This window comes from Phlebotomus papatasi, chromosome 3 (assembly GCF_024763615.1).
Source record: "Phlebotomus papatasi isolate M1 chromosome 3, Ppap_2.1, whole genome shotgun sequence".
In the NCBI taxonomy this organism is placed as follows: domain Eukaryota; kingdom Metazoa; phylum Arthropoda; class Insecta; order Diptera; family Psychodidae; genus Phlebotomus; species Phlebotomus papatasi.
In genome coordinates, this window is record NC_077224.1 from 84,778,493 (window position 1) to 84,802,240 (window position 23,748).

The 23,748-nt window shown below is 36.3% G+C and overlaps 2 protein-coding genes across 2 annotated transcripts in view; one reads left to right on the forward strand and one right to left on the reverse strand.

The window, feature by feature from the left end:
* Positions 1–1,701: 1,701 nt before the first annotated feature.
* LOC129806120 (bifunctional 3'-5' exonuclease/ATP-dependent helicase WRN-like) lies at positions 1,702–7,492 on the reverse strand. The gene is made up of 3 exons (XM_055854489.1): positions 7,362–7,492; positions 5,917–7,191; positions 1,702–3,396 (listed from the first exon to the last, which is right to left on the reverse strand). The coding sequence occupies exons 1-3, from the start codon at positions 7,371–7,373 to the stop codon at positions 1,795–1,797; spliced, it is 2,889 nt and encodes a 962-aa protein (XP_055710464.1). The 5' UTR covers positions 7,374–7,492; the 3' UTR covers positions 1,702–1,794.
* A 2,147-nt stretch (positions 7,493–9,639) lies between these two features.
* Positions 9,640–23,748, forward strand: part of LOC129806125 (COA8 family protein CG14806, mitochondrial) — a 39,837-nt gene continuing 25,728 nt past the window's right edge. The window contains exons 1-4 of the mRNA XM_055854496.1: positions 9,640–9,749; positions 9,810–9,907; positions 9,972–10,107; positions 10,166–10,393. Coding sequence (XP_055710471.1) covers positions 9,714–9,749; positions 9,810–9,907; positions 9,972–10,107; positions 10,166–10,387 — 492 coding nt within the window. The 5' untranslated portion in view covers positions 9,640–9,713 and the 3' untranslated portion in view covers positions 10,388–10,393. The remainder of the gene's footprint in view (positions 9,750–9,809; positions 9,908–9,971; positions 10,108–10,165; positions 10,394–23,748) is intronic.

Here is a 23,748-nt window from a genome sequence, read left to right on the forward strand (position 1 = left end):
GTTTTATTTTTTTCGAGGCGACTTTTTCAAATAAGTGAAGACTTTTCTGAAGTAAACCAAACTAGACGAAACTGTAAGGTTTTAAAATAAAATTCAGGAGCTAAAAACTGAACCGGTTTGAATCGGAATTGAACCCTTTATTCAACTTTCAAGCACGATATAATTCTGGAAGTTTCGGGAAGTAAGACATTTTAACCCGATTTTCACTGAATTGCAGATGGACATGAAATATTTGGTGAGGTTTTTGTATTGTCTGATGGCTCTGTACCGATTCGAATCGGTAATGAACCGATTCTTTACTCTTAACCGAGATTATTTATTTGAAGCTTAATGTAGATGTCTCTTTTTTTGGGAAAATTGGTTTGCTTTGTTAAGTTTCTGTACTGCAAGATAAATTTGTACCGGTTCCAATCGGTAATCAACAGATTTTCAATTTGGAATTTTCATTTTGGAAGAAACTGGATTTAATTTGCAAAATTTCTATATTACTCGATAAATTTAAATCGGTTCGAAACGGTACAGAAACGGGTTTTTAATTTTGATCTGTGATTTTCTATTCAACCACTTCTAAGATGGATTTTTTGGTTTATACGAAATTAAATTCGATTTAAGCTTCTTACATTACCTGATAAATCTAAACCGGTTACAATCGGTAATGAACCGATTTTGAATTTCAAGTTGAGATTATTACTTTGAAGCTCCGGAATGTACATGTTTCTTTTGATTCGGGTGGAATTGGATTAATTTGCGATGTTCTTGCATTAGTCGATAAGTTTGAACCGGTTCGAATCGGTAAAGAATAGATTCTCAATTTTCATCTGTGATTCTTTATTCGAAGCTAATTAACATCGACGATGTTCGTTTTGATTCGTAAGACAATAAACGCGATTTAAGCTTCAAGTATTATCTGAGAAATTATTAACCGGTTCGAATCGGTAATGAACCGATTTTTAGCTAAGATTTTTTTTCTCAATTCATCGGTACAGAGAAGAAATGTCTCATCTGATTTCTATGAATCTGGACACGTTTGTAAGATTCACAAATTACCAGATAATTCTTAACCGATTCGAATCGGTAATGTTTCGATTTTGAATTTCAATCTGATTTTATTTATATTTGAAGCTGTGGAATTTAGAAAATGTTTCTTTTGATTCGGATGGAATTTAGTTAATTTGCAAAATTCTTGCATTATTTGACAAGTCTGAACCGGTTCGGATCGATAATGAACCGGTGTCGGAATTTCGATTTTTAACACAAGATTCTTTACTGAAACCTCTGGAACAGGGAAGAAGTTCTTTTTCTAATTTTGATGAAGCTAGATACGTTTGTAAGACTCAAAATTACCAGATAATTCTTAACCGATTCGAATCGGTAATGAACCGATTTTGAATTTCAAGCTGAGATTATTACTTTGAAGCTTCGGAATGTAGAAGATGTTTCTTTTGATTCGGATGGAATTTAATTAATTCGCAATGTTCTTGTATTAGTCGATAAGTCTAAACCGGTTCGAATCGGTAATGATCCGATTTTGAATTTTTAGATCTGGTCCTTCAATTCAAGCTTTGGAATTTCGAAGATGTCTCTTTCGGTTCGGATATGTAGGGTTCCTGTACTCGATAAAGCCAAACCGGTTCGAATCGGTTATAAACCGGCAATGGATCCTTTCGTCAAATCTCATGTTTTTGATGAAGTAACCTTCCATTTGAACGTTCTGCAAAGCTATAATGAGTGTGTATTTCAATTTCTACAAGAAATCCAATCAAAAATGTTCCTCCTGCTTGTCCTGAAGCTGAATTACAAAATGAGATTTTGTCGGCGTTTCTTCAACGGAGACGGCGTACTGATCACTTGCGTTGGAATTAGGTTCTCCTTCTTCTGTCCTTCGTCGTCGCTGTCGTCGCTCATGTAGGCAACTGGAGCGTATTTGGTCTTCTTCCCTTGCAACGTTTGACTGCTTTGATGTGATGGTTGTGATTCTTGATCCAGTTGATCAGCATGAAGAAGAATATCTTGTTCGATGCTATCAAACATCTCTAGATCGACATCTACTTCGATGTCTTCCTGGGTTTCCTGTGTTTCCTGAGTTTCTTGGGTCTCTTTAGATTCTTGAGTTTCCTCCGTTTCCTGAGTTGATGCATCCGGCTTATCAGGATCTTCGTAAGGTTGTCCTATTCTTTCAAGATGCTGCCTCACTCTGCAGTAGGCAAGAACGAGAACGATGTTGTTGAATGAAATTCCAGGATCGCAGGCTTCCTTGATTGGCGTTAGTTTGACAGAAGAAAGATCAGGTGGAAGATTCCTCTTGATCTCTTCAAAAGTCCCGGTATCAACATCGAACCTCTCCAGATCTTTCCTGGTGACCTTCTTCCCACATTCAATGGCACTTTTAATGTGTGAAACAATCGTTGATTCCGCAAGATCTCTCTTGGTGCAAATCTGGGCTAGGGAAAATCCTTCAACGAAGAGATCGTAAGTGACAGATGCAGATCCCTTCAATGGTCCAACTAGTGGATGCCTTTCTAGGATAGTCTCCATTGAATTCTTCCCAGAAGGTTTAGTTGTCACCCCTGCGACTTTCCGAAAGAATTTCACCAGTCTCGGACCGAATTTATCAATTTTGACCTCAGAGAAGCCATCAATATTACCCTGGCGAAGTTCATCAAGCGTCTGCGGCATCAGTCGACACATCTGTTCCAAAGCCTTGGTTGACGCAATGACGTATGGCATGCAATCTACATCGCTGGCAATCTTTGACCTCTCCAACAGAAGATCCTTCATAAGGACATCAAACTTCGCCTTCGGAGCACAAACTGTCAAATTCGAATTCATCCCCGTGGCCTGGGAAGTCTGAGGAGTCTGACTGGATTTACCAGGAATTGCTCCGAAATTGAACAAAGGCGCAACGGAGACGGACAACTTTTCCTGTTTCGGATCAATTTTCCTCGTGAAGAACTTCATCATATCCTGCAGCGGATGCAGAAGAATTGTTTTCACTTGTTCTAGAAGACTCTCTCCCTTGTTTGTCATTTTCGTACAAGTAATTGAAGGTTTGTCCCTACTGACAGAAACCGTTTTCAGATAATCCTCTCTGATCATCAAATCCGCAACAAGCTTCCACCACTGTTCCACCTTGTTCTTCCCCGAACCGTAAAGGGGATTTGTGTAAAAGCGAGGTTGGAGTTTTTGGGATTTAGAGCCACGAAGGAAGAGGACAGTCTTGCTCACAGAAGAGTATCCATCGAAAACTCTGATGGCCTTGAGGAATGTTGTGAAATCTTGGGTAAAATCAAACCTACCTTCTTCATCCAACTCTACATACTGATCCTCATCTTTGTAGCCCGAAAGCTGCCTTTTGCAGTTGTCACAGCAATCTGCTCTGGTCTTCAGCTTCGAGACCTGACAATTGGGCATGAGGAAACAAACTTTTGTGGTACTATTTGAATAAGCATCTAAACGGGAAAACCGGACGGGACACGGGAAACGGAACGGAACGGAAAATGGGAAACGGGACGATACATGAGAAACGAGACAGGACGGGACATGGGGAATGGGACACGGGAAGGGACGGGACGCAGGAAATAGGACACGGGACGGGAAACGGAACGGGACATGAGACACGCAACACGGGAAACGGGAAGGGACACGGGAAACGAAATGGGATATGGGAAATGGGGCACGGGACGGAAACGGAACGATTCGGGACGGGAAACGAGATGGAAAATGGGACGGGACGCGAAAAACGGGACGGAACACGGGAAAGGGGGCACGTGACACTGGAAACGGGACGGGACGAGACGGGACACGGGACGGGAAAAGAAACAATGCACGGGACACTGAAAACGGGACGGGACGAGACGAGACAACATGGAACACGGGAAACGGGACACCTTACATGGTACGGGAACGGGAAACGGGACACCGAACATGGGACGGGACGGGACGGATCACGGGACACGGGACGGGAAACGGGACGGGTCAGGACGGGAAACGAGATGGGAAATGGGACGGGACGAGACGGGACACAGGACATGGGACGGGACGCGAAAAGAGACACGGAACGGTACGGGAAAATAGACACGAGACAGGACAGGACGAGACGGGACATGGGACGGGAAAAAAGACACTGGACGGGACGGGACAGAAAACGAGAAACGAGACATGGGACACTGAAAACATGATGGGACGGGACGAGACAAGACGGGACGGGACACGGAACACGGGAAACGGGGCACAAGACATGGTACGGGAACGGGAAACGGGACACCGGACAGTGGACGGGACGGATCACGGGACGAGATGGGAAACGGAACGGAACGGGGCGGGACACGGAAGACGGGAAACCGGACACGGGAAACGGGGACACAGGAAATGGGACACAGGAAACGGGACACAGGAAACGGGACACAGGAAACGGGACACAGGAAACGGGGCACGGGACAAGATTCGACGGGAGAATTCCCCTCGTTCAAATAGGCCCGTTCTTCCCGTTTATATAGGCCCAAAGAGCGGAAATTGGCTTAGATTAGAAGGGCTGCGATTTTTTGGTCAGTAAAAAATTTAATATGGTCAGTCGAAAATAAAATATGGTCATTATGGCTCTAGCACACCTTTTAGCTCGGTATAATTTCATAAAATCAAAATTCGCGTCCCCTTTTCTCCGAAAAGATTTGCATAAGTCTATCTCATTCTTTCGATCTGAAATTCGACTGAACTAAATTTAATTTGGTCTGATATTCAAAATAAGAAGAAGAGTACGACAGAGTAGGATACACATATGCAAAGCTTTAAAGAAAGAAAGGGATGTGAATTTCGACTACATGAATTTTTCCCGATCTAAAAGGTGTGCCGCAGCCACACGATTGAGCTAAATTGAATTTGAAGTGATGTTTAAAAGAAGAAGAGTGCGAGAGAATGAGATAGACATATGCAAAACATGAGAGAAAGGGATCCGAATTTCAACTTCATTCAATTTTCCTGATCTAAAAGGTGTGTCGGAGCCATTACTGACCAAATTTAATTTTTTACTGACCAAATTTGATTTTTTACTGATCAAATTTTATTTTTTTACCGGTCAAATTAGATTTTTTACTGATCAGATTTGACTTTTCACCGACCAAATTTGATTTTTTACTGTCCGAATTTGATTTGTACTGGCTCCGGCACACCTTTTAGATCGGGAAAAATTTATGAAGTCGAAATTCACATCCCTTTGTTTCTTTAAAGCATCACATATGTCTATCCCACTTTATCGCACTCTTCTTCTTCTTTTGAATATCAGACCAAATTAAATTTAGTTCAGTCGAATTTCAGATCGACTCTTTCACTCTTCCGATCTGAAATTCGACTGAACTAAATTTAATTTGGTGTGATGTTCGAAATACGAAGAGCGCGAAAGAGTAGGACATATGCAAAACTTTAGAGAAAGAGAGGGATGTGAATTTCAACTTCATGAATTTTTCCCAATCTAAAAGGTGTGCCGAAGCCATTACTGACCAAATTTGATTTTTTACTAATCAAATTTGATTTTTATTGATGAAATTTGATTTTTTACTAATCAAATTTGACTTTATACTAATCAAATTTGATTTTTATTGATCAAATTTGATTTTTTACTAATCAAATTTGATTTTTTACTGATCAAATTTGATTTTTATTGATCAAATTTGATTTTTTACTAATCAAATTTGATTTTTTATTAATCAATTTTGATTTTTTACTAATCAAATTTGTTTTTACTAATCAAATTTGATTTTTTACTAATCAAATTTGATTTTTTACTAATTAAATTTGATTTTTTACTGATCAAATTTGATTTTTAACTGTCCGAGTTCGATTTGTACCGACCAAATTTAATTTTTTACTGACCGAATTTGTTGGTTAAGAAAGCTAAAACAGAAGAATCTGGTCTGGACTTACTTGAGGATCATCGAAGTATTTGAGAATGAAGGCCCTTCGGCAGGTTCGCCGGAGATCAACATAATTCTTCATTTCTCTCTGGAGATCCGCCAGGCGACTCTTGAACAAGCAACTTTCCCAAAGAATGGTGTGAGTGTGGAAGTCTCTGCGATTGTAGAGCAGGATGCACTTTGCCGGCTGCCCATCGCGTCCTGCCCTTCCGATTTCCTGGTAATAGGATTCGATGTTCTGGGAGCAACCGTAGTGAATGATCATTCGAACATCTGGCTTATCGATGCCCATGCCAAAGGCAATTGTGGCCACAATCACCTTAATCCGGTCCCTCACGAAAGCCTGGTGCACTTCCGAGCGACGCTTCGTGCTCAATCCTGCGTGGTAGGCTTCACAGTCGACTTTGTTGCGCTTCAGATCATTAACAACTTCCTCCGTGTGTCTCCGTGTGATGCAGTAGATAATGACAGAGGCTCCCTGGACACTCTCCAGATGCTTCCGAATGTCAGACCAGGGATTTGTGTCGGTTCTGGGATGAATTTCCAAAGAGAGATTGGGTCGATCGAAGCCACTGAGACTGTAATTGGGATCTTTGAGCCCGAGGATTTTGACAATATCCTGCCGCACTCTGTGAGTGGCTGTGGCTGTTAGAGCCAGGATCGGAATATCCGGAACCACTTTGCGGATGCAGGAGAGCTCCCGGAAAGCCGGTCGAAAATCATGACCCCATTGACTGACGCAGTGAGCCTCGTCAATGGCAATCAGGGTTAGCTGAGGAGCCAGATGTATCAGTACATCCTGATTGTTTGTGATGTATTCCGGAGACATATAAACCAGGCGATACTCTCCCTGATAAACCTTGCTCAGAGCTTCACGATCCTTCTGGGCAGTTCCTAGGAATACTGCCTCGATATTCATAACTTCCAATGCAGACACTTGGTCCTCCATCAGGGAAATCAACGGGGAGACCACCAGAGTGAGCTGCCCTGTGTAAACTGAAGGGAACTGATAGCAAAGGGATTTCCCGTATCCCGTGGCCATTACGGCGAAATTATCCCTTTTGTCGCACAGAACTGAACGGATAATACGCCACTGCATTGGCCGGAAGTCACTGTGGCCAAACTTTGACCTCAGGACACTCAGGTAGACACTGGGAGCCCCAGATGGCTCATGCACAGGTTGACTATTTTGGCTCGAAGACGCAGATTCACTTCCACTCTCACTAATGCCTCCAATTGCTCCCAGAAGGGCATCGTCATCATCTGAATCCATTGTGACATCCAGCTGAAACAATTCATCACATCCAGGATAACTCATTTGCCCAGAATTTTCCCGGAAAAGCCAGAAAATCATCCAGTAAACAAATGACTTTCCTGATAACTTTTTTTCTTCCCACAATCTACTTGATTTCACTTGATTCCTAGTCCTTATAATCTGAAATTGTTTATACATACCTCTTCATCCATTTTCCTCCACAAAACACTTGGAAAACTCTTGGAAAATCACAAATTACAGAAGAAAAATATTCAGATCAAAATTTGCCTCCAAAAAACCTGTCAAGTTTTCTGTTAACCCAGAAGACAATGCATAAATGGCTGAGTGATTACGGAAGACTTACATGGTAGACCTTTAGTACCACTTATACTTATGCAATTATCACTCTACAAAATCTAATGTTTTATGATTAGAAGCTACAGTAGAGTCTTCTAAATTCGAACGCTCGGGGGTATTTTTGACATTTCTCACCTCCCAAATTCGAACGATTTTTTCAAAACTAACGAAAGTTATGTCAGATTAAATTGTACTTTGAATCAAATTCTCGTACTTTCTCAACAAGTCTGAGTGGTAACATACTTCCTTTTCATTTTATATGATCATAATGCATGTAAACATTCAGGAAGAAGCATATAAATATGATTTTCATTCATCCAGAATACGAATTTTTTAACATAAGCTCACAATTGATATTTTGAATCCAAACGTCGTTCGAATTTGAGAGATTCAGATTTGAGAGACTACGTATTTCTATTAACAAATAAGTTTCAAAAATCAGCTAAATTGTCTGGAAAAAAAATGAAGAGAACTCATAATGTTCCCTTCTTAGGTATAGCTGCTTGTGTACTTTGCCCTTTCATTGTTAAACTCAAAAACAAATGTGGAAGAAACCAAGACCTTTCTCTCTTATCTTTTATTGACACAACTAAAAACATTTTAAAAGACACCGAAGTGTTGACCATATGGTAAATTGCCTAAGTGCATTTCAAGACTGCAATTTTAGTTTATTAGGTTTGAATAATAAATTTGGAAATTAGGCTAAGTAGTTTTAAGAAAACCCGTTTATGTTCTCTTAGGTAATAATACTAAATATTCTCCTTGTGCTACTTCTTTCTTTTACATTCCTTTCTATTCTAAATCTAATATCTTATAGTTCAACTTTAATATTAAACACTCTGTAAAACATAATGTATCTGCCTTAATTTTAAGAAAGAACAATGTAACTGATATGTAAAGTTGACTGTCACGGTGGAAATGGTCTCAGTGTCGATTCACCAAATAAACCAATTTATCTATCTATCTCTACAAAATCTTTTCCTCGGGCGTTTTCTGGATTGTAAAGACGATAAAGACAGAGTGATCTGAGAAAATGTAAAAAAAAAATTCAATTCATCGTCGATATGTATAGTGTGAAAATCTTCATTTATTTGCATCGCAAACCTTTAATATACAATGTTTCTGAAAGTTAAATATTGTATAATCTCTCACTTTGTCAACAACTATTCACATCGATGTTAAAGCAAGGCAAGAGCAAGTATTGGATAGAGGCGCGGCTTCCGGAAGATGAATTGCTGCTCCCGAAAACTCTTTGTTCGTATTCTTATAATCGCCTTCGAAATCGAAAACCATCACAAGAAACCCTGACAGGGTTTCATATTCCTCAAGTTGGAAAATCATCTGAAACATGCGAGCTAGAAAAAAACTTCTAAATGGAAAAATATCAACTGACAGGAGTCCAAGAAATCAATAACATCCTGGAAGAAAAGCTTTCAGGATTTGGAATACGGGAGGCAAAAACATAAATGAGGAATTTTAGTATTCGTTTTACAATTTCAATATTCGAAAAAATTAATGTCGAGTTCTTCACAGTTATTTTCTAATCGCAGTTTCGGTGACCCTTTGCCACAAAATATTGTTTTAAGAATAAAAATATGACAGAAAAATAAAAATAATAAAAATACGAGCATAATAAAAAATAATAAAATAAAATAATAAAATATGATAATAAATAAAAACATAAAAACATAAAATAATAAAATACGATACATATTTTTTCAAGAAAATCGCGTGGAAAATATGATACGAGTCACTATAGATTTTCATAAATCTCAAATGAACTTAAATCAGTTTATCGACCACCGCGAGAGGTGGTCGAGAATAAATCAGCGGCTAATCAGTAATTTGCTGATTACACTGATGTGTCTGAATACGAAAACGGCATGAGAGCTTTTTGGAGACTTTTTTAATCAGCTAAATCAGTAATCAGCTGGGATGTCTGAATTGGAATTCAAATTTATAAATGTGTAATCAGTAATCAGCTGAATCTCTGAATTGGCCCCTTAGCATTTCTTACGTAATAGAAAATCATACAACTATCGTACCGAGTACCAGTAAGTGTTCCAAGGTCGTCAGTTAGAAGGTGTACCTAATATGAATGGAGTGACCACTGGGTTCTTATTTCCCCTCCAAAAGTTTCAACAGTATTCCGAGAGAGGCGCTGGTGGTTTGTTTTGATTTCGTGAATGTGAAAAATGAGAAAAATCCGGCCAAAAATCATCTTTCGAGCGGTAATTCTTGAAGAAAATTACATATAAAAAACAAAATTTAATCCAGAATTTATATTTTAGTTTGCAAGTAGTGTGAAACCTCCGCAATCTGCAAGTTTCAGTGCACCTCCAAATCCTAACCTCATTGAGAGCGATTATGTAGGCCCTCCGGACAAATTGTGAGTAAAATTCAGGATTTCTGGGCAGAATCCCATCTGAAGGGTAATTTTCTTGAACTCTCAGGTCCAATCTGCGTCCAATTGTCCGACATATACCGAAAAATGAGACACCGCTGGAGAAGAAACTGCGACTTCTTCAGATGGAAGTTGAGGAGTACAACCAGAAGTTCTGGACGAATCACAACAAGAGATTCTTTGAGGTGAGTTAATGGAAAAGCCTCTTGGGAGGTAGACTGAGATTTCTTGTTAACTTTTCAGGAGCGGGATGAATTCATTGCCGCGAATCGAAGGCATACGGGAGAGAATTTGTCGGCGGATGAAATGAGTGTTTTCTACAAGGCTTTCCTGGACAAAAACTGGAAAATCCACTGGTACTACAACATCTCTTGGTACATCAAGAACATCTCACTGTTGCTCCTGGCACTTCGAGTTGAGCTGACAAGGATTGGAAGGTTCGCAAGGAGGAAGAAAGTGGCATAATCCCAAGTAAGTTGCATGCTTTTCCTTTTGTTTTTTATTTCTCGAAATATTTGAAAAAAATATCCCAGAAAAATACAAAATATCAGTTATCATTATGCAACCTTTCTTATCAACAATTGCCGCGCCTTTTTATGATCCTCTCTTCATGCTTTTTCTTATGCTTTTCGCTGCAATCGCCGAGAAAATTTGCCTTTGATAAAAATTCAATCCAATTAAAAAGTTTATTGTCCCCATGGCTATTTTAGCTAATCTTGCAGGCTTTTTTGTTGTATTTCTTTGATTTTTGGCGCGAAAATTGAGAAAAGAACATTGAAAAAAGAATCAGAGATCATTGAACGTGCTTCTTGAGCATTCATCACGATTCTGTGGACTTGAGATGTTTATTACTTTAGCAAATATGCATAAAGAATTGAGCTAAGGCTTCCCCAAAAGTGCTTCCTGATTCAAATAAAAGATTCCATAGACGGAAATTGAAAAGAATAAACAAAATCATGGCCGATAAATTTATTGGGAATTGGTTCTAGTTTCTCGTTGACTTGTTTCTTCTTGGCAAATTTCCGCATTCGAAGTACAGAAATCATAAAAAATATTGACGCATTAAATTAAAAAGCTTAAAAGATCACTAATAAGAAGATTTCTTAAGAAAGAAAATTAACAGGAAAACACTTTCTAGAAAACAATCTAGATAGGTTCTGAACCGGATCATTACCGGTTCTCAACTGATTTGAACCGATTCATAAATCACTCAAAAGATCCCCCAAAATAGTTTTAAAAGTAATTAAGTTGATTTTCAGACAAAAAAGTTACTTATAGGTTCATAACCGATTCACAACCGATTGAATCCGATTTAGAAATCACTCAAAATATTCCCCAAAAGACACCTTAGGAGTAATATAATTGAATTTTGTATAAAAATTAGTTATCGGTTCTGAACCGATTTGAACCGATTCATAAATCTCTCAAAAGATCCTCCAAAATAGTTTTAAAAGTAATAAATTTGATTTTCAGACAAAAAAGTTACTTATCGGTTTCCTAACCGATTCACTACCGATTGGATCCGATTTATAAATCACTCAAAACATTGACCAAAATACACCTCAGGAGTAATGTAATGAAATTGCAGATAAAAATTAGTTATCGGTCCAGAACCAGTTCATTATTGGTTAAAAATCTATTGAAACCGGTTCAGTTTTATAGAAAATTCTAAGACCTTTCCAACGAATCCAACCTGATATCATTCGGATGAGAAATGCGCTTTCTAGAGCCTTCGTAACCTTTGACTTTCGAAATTGTCATTAAGAATTATTCTACGGGCTTTTCTTGTGGGGACAAAATATCCGTCTGGGTAATCTCTAAAGGTGTCTACACATTGAGAACAATTTTCGAAAAAAAAGAAAGAAAAATTGCTTTTTTGAAGGAAATTGGCTGCAGTGCTGTAGGCAGAAACATCAAAATTCTGTCAAAAATGCAATTTTTGACAAAAAATGCTCCCAATGTGTAAAGGCCTTAAAACATATCCAAAAATGAAAAAAATCGCACGACGCGTTTTCGAGCAATCCCAAAAAATGTGGTTTTGGTGGTGAAGGTCCCAAGTCGCTATCTCTTACCGTTTGGCCACAGCCGGACGAACAGACAGACAGATGGAAAAACAGCGTGACGACATTTCTCAGAAATCGTCGGAAACGTGAAGTTTTTGTTGTGAAAAAATAGTCCCCGGGGAGTGGAAGGTTCAAATTTTGCGAGATGAAACAATACTGCTCTCTCTGTAGAGTTCGAGCAGTAAAAAACTGAAATCACAAGAAATACAAACTAAATCTCATACCTTTTAATAAAAGAAGGTTCAATATGTCAGTTATTTGAGGTTATGTCGGTTCTAACCTAAAAAAATATATATATATTTTTTTACATATTCTAACTAAGATATTCATATTCATAAGACATTAAACAAATCCTGATCATTTAAAATGTCTTTTGAAGTATTCTTTAATTTTTGAAATATTTGAATCTTAGAAAAAAAGTACTAGTTACGTTGAACTTGACCAATTGTCTTTCATGAGAAAATTTTTTACGAGGTTAACTTATACGGTTTATATAAAACTACAAATTCTAAAACTGCTTTTGTTTTCGAATAAAATAATAAACCCGATGTTCATTAGATATCTTCTAGAACGTGGATTACGAGTCTCATTTTCTTATCTCGATTGAGAGAGTTGTTGAAAGATATTTAGGTTATGTAAAGTTTAACCGTCAAAGTTAAATTCGTTATTTTTTGTGCTTCAGAAAATTCTAACCTCAAAACAAAACAGAGGTGGCAAGGCGTCGTAACTTTGCAGAATACTCTAACTCACGAGATAGAGCTCTCTGTGAATTATCCTTTCTCGCAGTTTTTGCTTATAAAAGTATTATTCCGTTCTATTCGATTTTTCACTTTTGTTTTTTATACTTTTCTTTTTCCCAGTTTGTCTTTGAAATCTTTGTCTTCGGTAATTTTTGTTTTTTGGAAATTTTGTCTTTGGAAATTTTGTCTTTCATGCATTTTGCACAATTATCGGAAATTTTGTCTGTCACACATTTTGCACAAGTATATTTTATAACTTTCCAGAAAATTCCCTTTTCTCAGAAAATTTCCCTTTGCCCCAAAGGATGAAACTAAAAACTTCCCAAAAACAGAAAATTTCCCTTTACCCAAAATGACGAAACTAAAAATTTCCCAAAACAGAAAATTTCCCTTTGCCCTGAAGGATGAAACTGAAAACTTAAAAAACACCATTGTAATATCATTATTTTATTTAATAAAATATACTTGTTTAAAATATATGAAATACAAGATTTCCATAAACAAAGTTTCCAAAAAAAACAAAAATTACCGAAGACAAAGATTCCAAAGACAAACTGGGAAAAACAAAAGTGTAAAAAACAAAATGGAAAAATCAAAGATTCCGCAAACTCTGAAAAATATCACGTAAATTCTATAATTTCTCTTCTAAAATGAAATTTTTCAGCATTTTGGTTAAAAGGAATCAGCTCAATCCTCCTTTGACTCCTACAGTAAGGGTTGAAAAACTAATTTTAAAACGGTCATAACGCGTTTCTAATTATCAGAAATTGGTTATCTTGGGTGATTTCGAAAGGCCTTATAAAATGCTACAACTTCTCTAAACAAAGAAACTTCATGTAAATATTTCTACAGGCGATTTAACCGATAAACCGATTTTTGCGTGCAAATTCGATTCTCAGTTGAAATTTAGTGGTAATTCCTTTATACACGTTTTAGTGAGATCAGGAAAATTTCATTCAATCAAAATTAATATTTCTTTCGCAAACATTTTGAATGCCTATGTTTCTCTTTCGTACTCTTCTTCTTCTTTTGAACATCACATTAAATTCAATTTGAGTCAATCAAATTTTGAATGTGAAAGAGTGGGATAGATATGCAAAACGGCCGAGCAAAAAGGTTGCGAATTTTAATTATATACATGAAATTTTCCTAACCTAAAATAAGTGAACTTAAAATGAAAGTAATGGTTGCGGTGCAGTACACCTTTCAGATCAGGAAAATTTCATAAAATCAAAATTCCGATCTCTGTCTTTCTTGAAAGTTTTGAATTTGCGTATCCTACTCTTTCGCACTCTTCTTCTTCTTTTGAACATCACAATCAAATTTAAATTACATTCAGTCCGTTTAGTCGAATTTCGAATTCGAAAAAATGAGATAGACTTATGCAAATCTTTTGAGAAAGATAGGGACGCAAATTTTGATTTCATGAAATTTTACCGATTTAAAAGGTGTGGCAGAGGCATAAGCAAATTAATTTTAAGAATAACTATTTACTTTACCTAAATGAGACATTCACTGAATAGCTCTATTTTTTTTTGTTGAGCACATTTATTGAAAATCATGAATATTCAATTAACTTTTTACGCACGAATCTCGTTCAACAAATTTGAATGGAGCCTTGAAGGTACAGGTTCAGACACCAAATGCTATCGCCCTTTTATATTTTCTTTCAAAACGGACGTTGAACTCTAAATTTCAGCTAAACCCTTTCAAGTTTTTTTTAGTCAGATAAACCTTTTTTTTTTTAAACATTTTTTGAGTTATCAATATCTCAAGAGCAAGAGCACTCAATCAATTGCGATAAAAGTGATATCATCGCACAATAGTGATTCAATAAAACGGTGTTTCTTTTTCGTCACATGGCGCTGAGAAATGCTTTGTAAGAGAGAAGAAAAAAAAACACCAGCTGTGTATTTAATTGACATTGGCCTGAATGAGGCGTCAAAATAAATCCAAGAAATGGTTCATGCGATGGTGTAAAAATTTGCATTAATTTTGGCATGATCGAAAAATTTCTTGGTGTATATAATCGTGTGCCTGGGCAAAAAGAGAGCTTTCGAGACCCGGAGATGGCCAATGTCAGCAACTTCCAGTTCAATAAAACCGCTATATTTTCACCCACCATCACTCGCGATTGGCTGTTTATCTCGCGATCCCAGCCACAAGATTACGCCAATTTAATTGTCTGAGCTCTCTGAACAAATAGTTTGTGACCGAAATTGGCTATTTTTTTTTGTTGATTTTTTTTGGGTAAGCACCGAATTAAAAGACAAAAAACATACCCCCCACATTCAATTTCATTTTCCTTGACCATAATATTTGACATTTGCACAACTTTTTATTCGACACTTTTTTTTAGCACGAAAGATGTGACTTTTAGGCACCTCTTGCCGTGACAATCGTCGCGATTTTTGCAATCGAAAAGACTCAAATTATACGCAGTGCTTTAAAATAATATTTTAGATAGCATTAGTGCAAAAACTTTGAACTTTTCTTGTCCTTAGGGGGTTCGTGGTGCAATTGGTAAGAGCGCTCGGCTCTTTAGGAGTGAGATCTCTAACTCGACTCTCACAGTCGTGTACTAAATTTCGGCTTAGTTGCATGCAAGGGCCAAAGTCTTAAGTTTGAAATGTAATATCTTGAATATTATTTTATTTTATTTATTTTGATGTACCAGGCCAGGGCTTTTATTGCCATTTTGTACATTGTTCAGTTTACAAGTTTATTATTCAGTTTACAATGTTTCCTGAAAAATCTCCATTCAGACGCTTCAATCATTTGCACCGGGCGGGACTCGAACTCACAACTGTGACAGTCGAGTCGGGGATCACACCGCCAAAGAGCCGAACGCTCTTACCAATTGCACCACGGACCCCCTGTTAATATCTTTAATACAAATTGATTTTTTGTTACTTCTTTTTTAAGCAGCGTTCAAGGAAGCGTTGCTTGGAAATATTCCTAATATATTAGATTAGATTAGATTTCAGTTTATTTCCTGCCTTTTGGATCCAACGACCCTTTCTTAAGACTATATGTACGATTTTTATATTGAGTTGCGACCTAAAATATTCTAAAATAAATAAAAATATAGACGTAACTTTGGTGAAATTATTTCGGCCACCTTCATTCTCATAGTTCCTTGCCCTTAACTTGCACATTTCACGATATCGAAACATTCTGATGGACTGTGATTTGCTTTCCTTCCTCTGTTTGAGAGCTGTTTTATTCCTGTTCCGTCTGATTACTTCTCGGAGACCGGGATACTTTAGCTTCCCCATACCAAAGTTCCGCGGAAATTCCAGTGGAAATTTTGCGTCCAAATTCTGCTCATTCCATGGAATTTTGACACTAAATTTCCACAAAGTCTTCCATGGAATTCTTCCAAGGAGAGGCCATGGTAAATGGCCATTCCATGGAAAATTTGAACAGTATTCCATCTAAATCTAGCGTCACTTTCTAGTGGAAGTCCATGGAAAGTTTATATGGAAAATTACAATTAAAATGTCCGCGGATTCCACTGGAATTTTCCATGGAATATTCCAGAAGTTTTAGTATGGAGTTTCCATGGTTTTTACCGCAACACGTCCCCTTTTTTGTAGGAAAATTCCTGCTTATTTCCTGGGGAAAATCCAAAGAATAATTCCACGGAAAATTCCACTACCTTTCTATATAGTTTTCTAAGAAAATTCCACACGTTTGTTTCTTCGTTTTACCGCTAGAAAATGTTTGTGGCGCTAAAAAATAGATTAATTATTTTGCAAAGATCTTAGTGATTTCTGTGTTACCTATAATATTTATTAATTATGCGACGCTGCGTTTTGTGTAGATAATAGTGAAGTGATCACATTAAACAGACTGCGGACCTAAAATATACGTGTTTTTATTTCATGGAATGTAATTTTTTAGGAAAATAATTGTTTTTGTACGATAGCTTTTTCTTATCTAAAGTGTAAATTCGTAAACTATTTTTTTAATATAGGTAAATGAAAATATGAGATGCATGTGACAGCTTCATTTGTTCTCCATTTTCTTTGGTGGAAAATACATGTTCAATCCACGTAAATTTCCTGGGAAATATTCTAAACAAAAAATCCACTATAAATCCTTGGGAATTTCCTTGGAAATATATCATGGAGAATTTCAGTGGAATTTACCAAGGAAAAATATTGGAAAATTCCGAGGAATTTTTCCTTGTGATTCCTTATTTCGCTTTTTTCCCATGGGGTTCGCTCCTGACTTTGGGGGCTTCGGCCAGGTAGCGGGGACTCCTGATTCTGAGAGCTCACTCGAGCCATCTTTCGCGTACTCTTTTTGCCAGGGGGATTGTAATATATAACTTCCTTCCACCGCGCGCTAGGACGTCGCAGGCCGGCATTTCTGGAGCCTTTCAGTCGGGGTAGAGTTTCTTTGTTTCTCTTTTTTTCTCTCTACAGTCGAGTTCCTCAAATTTGAACTCCTCAAATTTGAACGACGACGGTTGAATTCAAAATGCAAAATATGAGGTTATGTAAAAGAAATTTTGCATGGAATCTGAAATAGAACTATTTTCCTCTGGTGTTTCCTTAATATTGTCGTATTATATTAATTTTCTCAACAAATTCCACCTATCTAAGAACAAATACAATTGATAGATTTCTCTAAAGTTATTTTCCTTAATTTAGGAAAGTGAATTTTACATGAATTCCGTTACGTTTTTGAAAATAATGTTCAAATTTGAGGAACTCTACTGTATTTAAATTTTTCTGACTTAATCTTGTTTTTATTTTCTTTTCTTTTTCCTTGTAATTTACTTTTTTCCTATTTAATCAGACATTGTAGGAGAGACGGTCCCTAATTATATTTGATTTAAAACAAATAAATAAATTCAAAATTCTCACAGTCTTTTGTACATTATCTTGTTCGTCAAAGTGACATTTTTTTGCATTGGATAATCTCTAGAGTATGAAAAACTAAAAATTCATGGAAATTTGAGGAATAAAAGAAGTGGCCGAAATTCCAAACTGGCCGAAATTTGGAACACTTACCCTAAATCAGTAATTTGATAAGCGTAAAGTACTTTTCACTGAGTACTTAATTAAGGACTTTCGACTAAGCACTTCAGCAGTTACCCTAACTGCTCAAAAATAAAGTTCGTGAAAATGCTTCTTATGCCCTAGACACACTTACGACTTAATCCGAGAGACGACTTAGTGGAAAATGATGGAAATGCAGTTTGATTATTATTTCGAATTTAATTATGCTAAGCTGTGTCTCGGCTAATCCTCATGTCTGTCAAGACCCTTACACCGTCTTCAGACTAAAGGTTAAGCCCAGTTTCCGAGGGTCTCAAAACCTTAAACAGCAACCGATTTTATTGATTTTTCAAAATCTAATAGGTAATTTGTCCTTAATAATCCAATTCTAAGTCAAATTTTTCCAAAAAATCTTGACTGATAAGATATTAGAGAAGTTAAGCCATATGGCTAAGCCTTAGGTCTGAAGCCCGTATTAGCCTCCTTGTCATAATGTGTACGTTGAGTTTTTCCAGTCTTTCTGTAGAAATTTTAAGAGGTATTTACAAAAAAAGTTAATAAGATGTTTTGTTAAAAAGAGAATACTGAAAATATAGTAAATTTAGGCTCCAAATACACGAGTTTATGAGTTTAAAGATAAGATTATAATGGCAGTCAGTTGAAACGCACATTTGATGACATTTTGAGGTTATTTTTTCTGAAACGTCACATTGATTCATTGTCTACTTCAATTTCTAAACTTTGCCGCAGTGTGTCAGTGCATCCACCTAGTTTATTCCTTATCTAAGGACCTAATAAGTACTTATTAAGGACATGCACTTAACCAAAGCTGTTATTAATTTTGGATAATTCTTTTATTTAATGCATTGTACCAGTAACATATTGTGGTAAATCAAATAAAAAATAGTGGACTATTTTTTGCAGTGAATCATTTGATCTGTCTCAATTATTTTGATACTCCCCGATAATCTTTTGCCAGATTTAAAAATAAGGAATTCTCCTCATGGATTTCTCTCGAAAACTTTGAAGGAGCAAAAAAGCATAAACGAACATCAAATCCCCAAATCTTATTTTTTCCCCAGTCAACAATCTTTCCCACAAAATTGCTCGCCTCTCTCACTGACTTGGGTTGTTAATCGAACTAACCAATTCAGATCATGGTCAAAAGATTTTTTGGGGTTTCGCAATGGTGTCGCCTGTCCAGCGATTTTGCCTCTTTTGCGCCGGTGGACAAAAGAAGCGCGACCACCGACAAGTGAGACAGAGACACAAAGAAAAAAAAAATTATATGTATATAAAATGCTAAATTTTTTGGGTCACATTTATCTACTTAACACTCGGACTAACCACTCAAAATAAGACCCGAGAGAGAAACAATAAAAAAAAACTATACATGCTGATAATCTCCTGATAATCCTCTTGTGGTGAGCAGGTGTGTCAATTGGCACAGTTTTGGGGGATTTGGAAGATTTTGGTAGTGTCAGAGAACAGTCAATTGGGAAGAAAGTGATCCAGTAATCTTCCAGAATCAATATTTTTGTCTCAATTACTCCGGGGAAGTGAAATCATCAGGGAAGAGATGAAACTGACCTCTGAGAGAGTCACTTGAGTTCAATTGCATTGGAAATTGTATTTAAATAATACTCATTATTTATTTTTTTCCCGACTTCTTTGCAAAGTCATTGTGGTTAAGATTACAATTGTTTACTATAAATTTTACTGATTCAGGCTGATTCATGTTTTGACGCAAGGAAAAGTAATGTATTTTTAGTGAAATAGCGAAGATTTTCCCTTGGATTTGCACAGGAACTTTCCGTAAAATCCTCAGATCTTGTTGTAGAAAAGTCGCAAGATATTCCGAAGAATTTCCACGGAGAGTTCCATGGATGGTTTCTATAAATAAAGGACGCTTTAAAGAACTTTAAATTTAAATGCGAAAATAAACAGAAGTATATTTTCAATGTTATTTTTCTGGGTTTTTTATCTGCAAAATTTCTCAATTCTCGCGAAGATGTTAAGGTCAACTAGTTGTTCTGCAAATTTCTAGTTCAACAGGATACAAAAGTGAAAGTCCACCAGTAGTTTAGACCTGAATAGTCACATTTGCATTATTTTATTGCTCCTCAATAAATGGGATTCTCACAGTGAGAACATTTTCCACCTTAGCAATCTCCAAGATCACTGAAATGTGCAACATAAATTCGTTTGAATTGATCATTTGCTGGTGAGTGACTTCTTTGGTGGAAAAATGACTCACAATCTCAGAAAACCCAGTGGTAAGCTTAGATCAGATTATTGCAGGTGAGATTATTAATATGAACCACCTCGGAATGCCTGGGGAAATTCGATTTGAAATTAAAAAAAGAGGTGTGCAAGAACTGTTTGAAAGCGAACAAACGTCAAATGAAACTTGTACGTCAATGGTCCAAAAAGCTACCTGAACAAACTCATTTTGACGTTTATTCGGTTTCAAACGGTTCTTGCACACCCCTGAATTAAAGCAGAGGTGTGCAAAAACCGTTGAAATCGAATTAACGTCAAAATAAGTTTGTTATAGTAGCGTTTTGACCATTGACGTACATGTTTTATTTGACGTTTATTCGGTTTTAAACGATTCTTGCACACCCCTGAATTAAAGTATTGGAATTTTTGCATCTGATTTTTTCTTTGAGATTGGGATTGACTGAAATGTTGGAAATGAGTGAAACATAGTCATAAATTTTGCCGAAAACTTGACTATAGGTTACCTAGAAGTCGAGATATTTGAGGTTATGTATTATGAAAATGTGGTTCATGCGGTAATCTAATGCCATAGGCACCTACTACTTAAGCCGAGAGACGGCTTAACCTAATTATAATCAAAATAGTGATCAGATTACATTTCCATCAGTTTCTGACTAAGCCGTCTGTCGGCTTCAACTGAGAAACGGCTTAGTTACTGGGAAACTAATAAGAATTTAGTCAAATCATTATTTTGATTATAGCTTAAGCCGTCTCTAGGCTTAAGTTGTAATTGTGTCTAGGGCATAACGAACTTTAAATATTTCAAAGAATTATTGTATTTTCTGAAGCCTCTAAAACGAAAAAAAATCAGACTGAAACTTGAGCAAAGAATGACTTGATGACATTTAACATTATCCTAATAAATGTCAATTGATTTTATTAAGTTTGACGTAGTCAAATTATTAAAAAAATCTCATGAGAGATCTTAAGTTTTGTCAACTTACTTGATTCAGAACTTTCAAGGAATTAACTAGATTCTGACGTTGTCAAGTTATCGGAAAAATCATTCAAAAATCTAAAAAAAACACGTACTTAATTTTGAAGTCATGTCATCTTCTAAGAAGTGATGTCATGGGCTAATTTATCTTATCAGTAAAGGTGTTATTTGGAATTTGAGGTTATGTTTCACATAACCTGAAAGTCAACTCGTCTCTTTTATGATTAACTTCATTCCCGACTTGATACTTATTGGAAATTTCAAACTTCTTTTTTTAAGGTAATTAACCACGTCATCATGTTCGTTCTTCCAAGTAACCCTGTTGATAAAAATTTATTTCTAATTTAGCCAGGACTTACTTGAGGACCTTTTCAACTTTATTTTTCCTATAGAATACCTTTGCGATGAAATGCTAGATTGATTTTACCACATTGAACAATTCGAAAATCCTGAATTGTTGTTGTTTTCTCAATACCATTGGGACGTGGAACCGATAGAAACCAAAATTTCGAGTAGGGGAGACCGGGGTACCTATAGCCAGGGGTAAAAGTAGACAGTGGATTTTTCTCGTTTTTCTTAAAATGTACATCGAGCAAAGTATTTTTTTAAAGAAAGTAGGAACACATCCCCATATTCCCAGAAATATTTATAACTGTGATCCTGTTATCCTACAATTTAGAAGCATTTTTATAAAATGGGTATAAAATTGTAGTTTTGATGTTACAGTTTTTGGACCATCATTTGGTTTTCTGAGTTTCTAGTCAAGATTTCATAGTTTTACCTCGTTTCTGGTTTAATAAACCTAATTAAAAAATATTTTTCACTTGGATAATAATTATCCACTTTTTTATATAAGATGATAAACACTGAAACAGCCCTCGGGGCAGTTGTAGTCACTCTTCCGTGGCGGGCTAAAACTATCAATGATTTTTCACTAATAGATGGATAATTGTTAGATGAAAAAGTACTATTGATATTCCAAGCAATATTGCCAATTGTATGAGCAACTTGAGAAATAGATTTTTTCAGAATGTTTGCATTAATTTTGCCTCAATTACAAAAATGTCATAAAAAAGTTGGCTAAAGCCCTTTTCTTTAGGTTTAAGTAACATATTTAGCATCAGTGGGCTTCAGTGTATCAAGTGAAACAATATTTGGTATCTCCAGTTTAAAATTTCATCTGGGAAACTAGTGGCAATTAGTACCCCAAAAGTGGCTATTTCTACCCAGGCAGGGGTAAGTGTAGCCAATGTGCAGTACTTTTTTCATTATCCTCTCAAGAAAAAGCCAAGGATTTTAGAGCTTTGAACTACACTGTTTCATATAGCCAATATCCTAATGCTACTTATGAAACATAAAAATATTAGACAAAACTTATCATTTTTTCACAAGCCACTCGCGAAAAAAAAGCTTCATTTGCTGGCTAATTCTACCCCTGTCTCCCCTACTACGTGTACGTAAACACTATATTGTGTTACGGATTACTGATTTTCGCAATTTACTGTGGTCAGCTATGACCTTTACGATCATTCCATGCTTTCGTAGCCTCAAAAATCTAATAGAGCATCTAACGAGAAACTTCTAATTTTTCTCCAATTTCTCATAGTTTTCTTTATCCAATCTCGAAAAATTAATTGTCAAGACACTAAATAAACTGATATCACACCAAAATTTTATTATTTTTGAAATACTCGAAATTAATTCCTGTGTATGACTATAAATAAAAGTGATTCTATTTTTTTTGTCCCAGCAGAACATTATTATTGACGCGACCAGTACTGCGGCCAGTACTGTACTTTTTCGACGTAAGGCAATTACTTTAACATTTCTAAAGTAAATTTTTTTAATTATACTAGAAAAAAGTTAACAAAAGTTAAAAAACTCAAGTTTTCAGGAGTGATTCTATTTTCATGGCCGCTACTATATCTTTAATCCATTAAGGTTACCTTATTCATATGTGACTTAAATCATCAAATTCGGAGATGTAACGTTCTGAATTTCGAAAATTTTAATCACAATGAAACCAATTACTTTTTTTTGGTAGCATCTCGGAGTCAAGAATGTGAGGTTATGTAATACGAAATTGGTTTTTGTAATTGATGCGCTCTAGCGTTAGTTTTACGAAGTTCAAATGTTGTGTGAAATTGTAGTATTTTTCAAGACCTTTCATTTGTACTCTTACAGCTGAATGTTGAATCGAAGTAAAAAGATAAAAAATAAAAAGAAACATTCACCATACGCGACTTCAATGAGTCGCCACTGAAGCAGGAGTCGCGAGAGTCGCGCTTTCACATCCACAATATTGATTCCTATTTTATTTTAAAGAATTGTTAGCAAGTCTGGTTGTTCAAGATTACCAAATAATGAGAAAATGCCGTGGAATCTTGCTAAATCGAACGAAAACATTGGTGAATCGACATTTTCTGGCATGCCAGAAAAGCCAAAATATGGGCTTGCCGTATGAGAAAAGCAGCTTACGCCAAAGCACTATTCCACGTTTCTGCATACGAAAAAATATTTAAACCTAGCTTAATTTTAACTCCAGACTAACGCTAATCTGTGGTTCAAATGAAGTTATTCTTCGTTTCAACATTCAGCTGTTAGTTGTTAATTTCGGTCTAAAATAAACGGAGATTACGGTGTCTTGAAGTCCGTGAACTTTAGTATCCTGTATATTCGGTTTATTGAAGCTAAAGGGAACTCACGCCATTTTTTGGAAACTACAAAGCCTGGTCTACGATAACTTGTTTAACTTGAACAATGACCTTGACAATGACCTTAAGAAGTATGA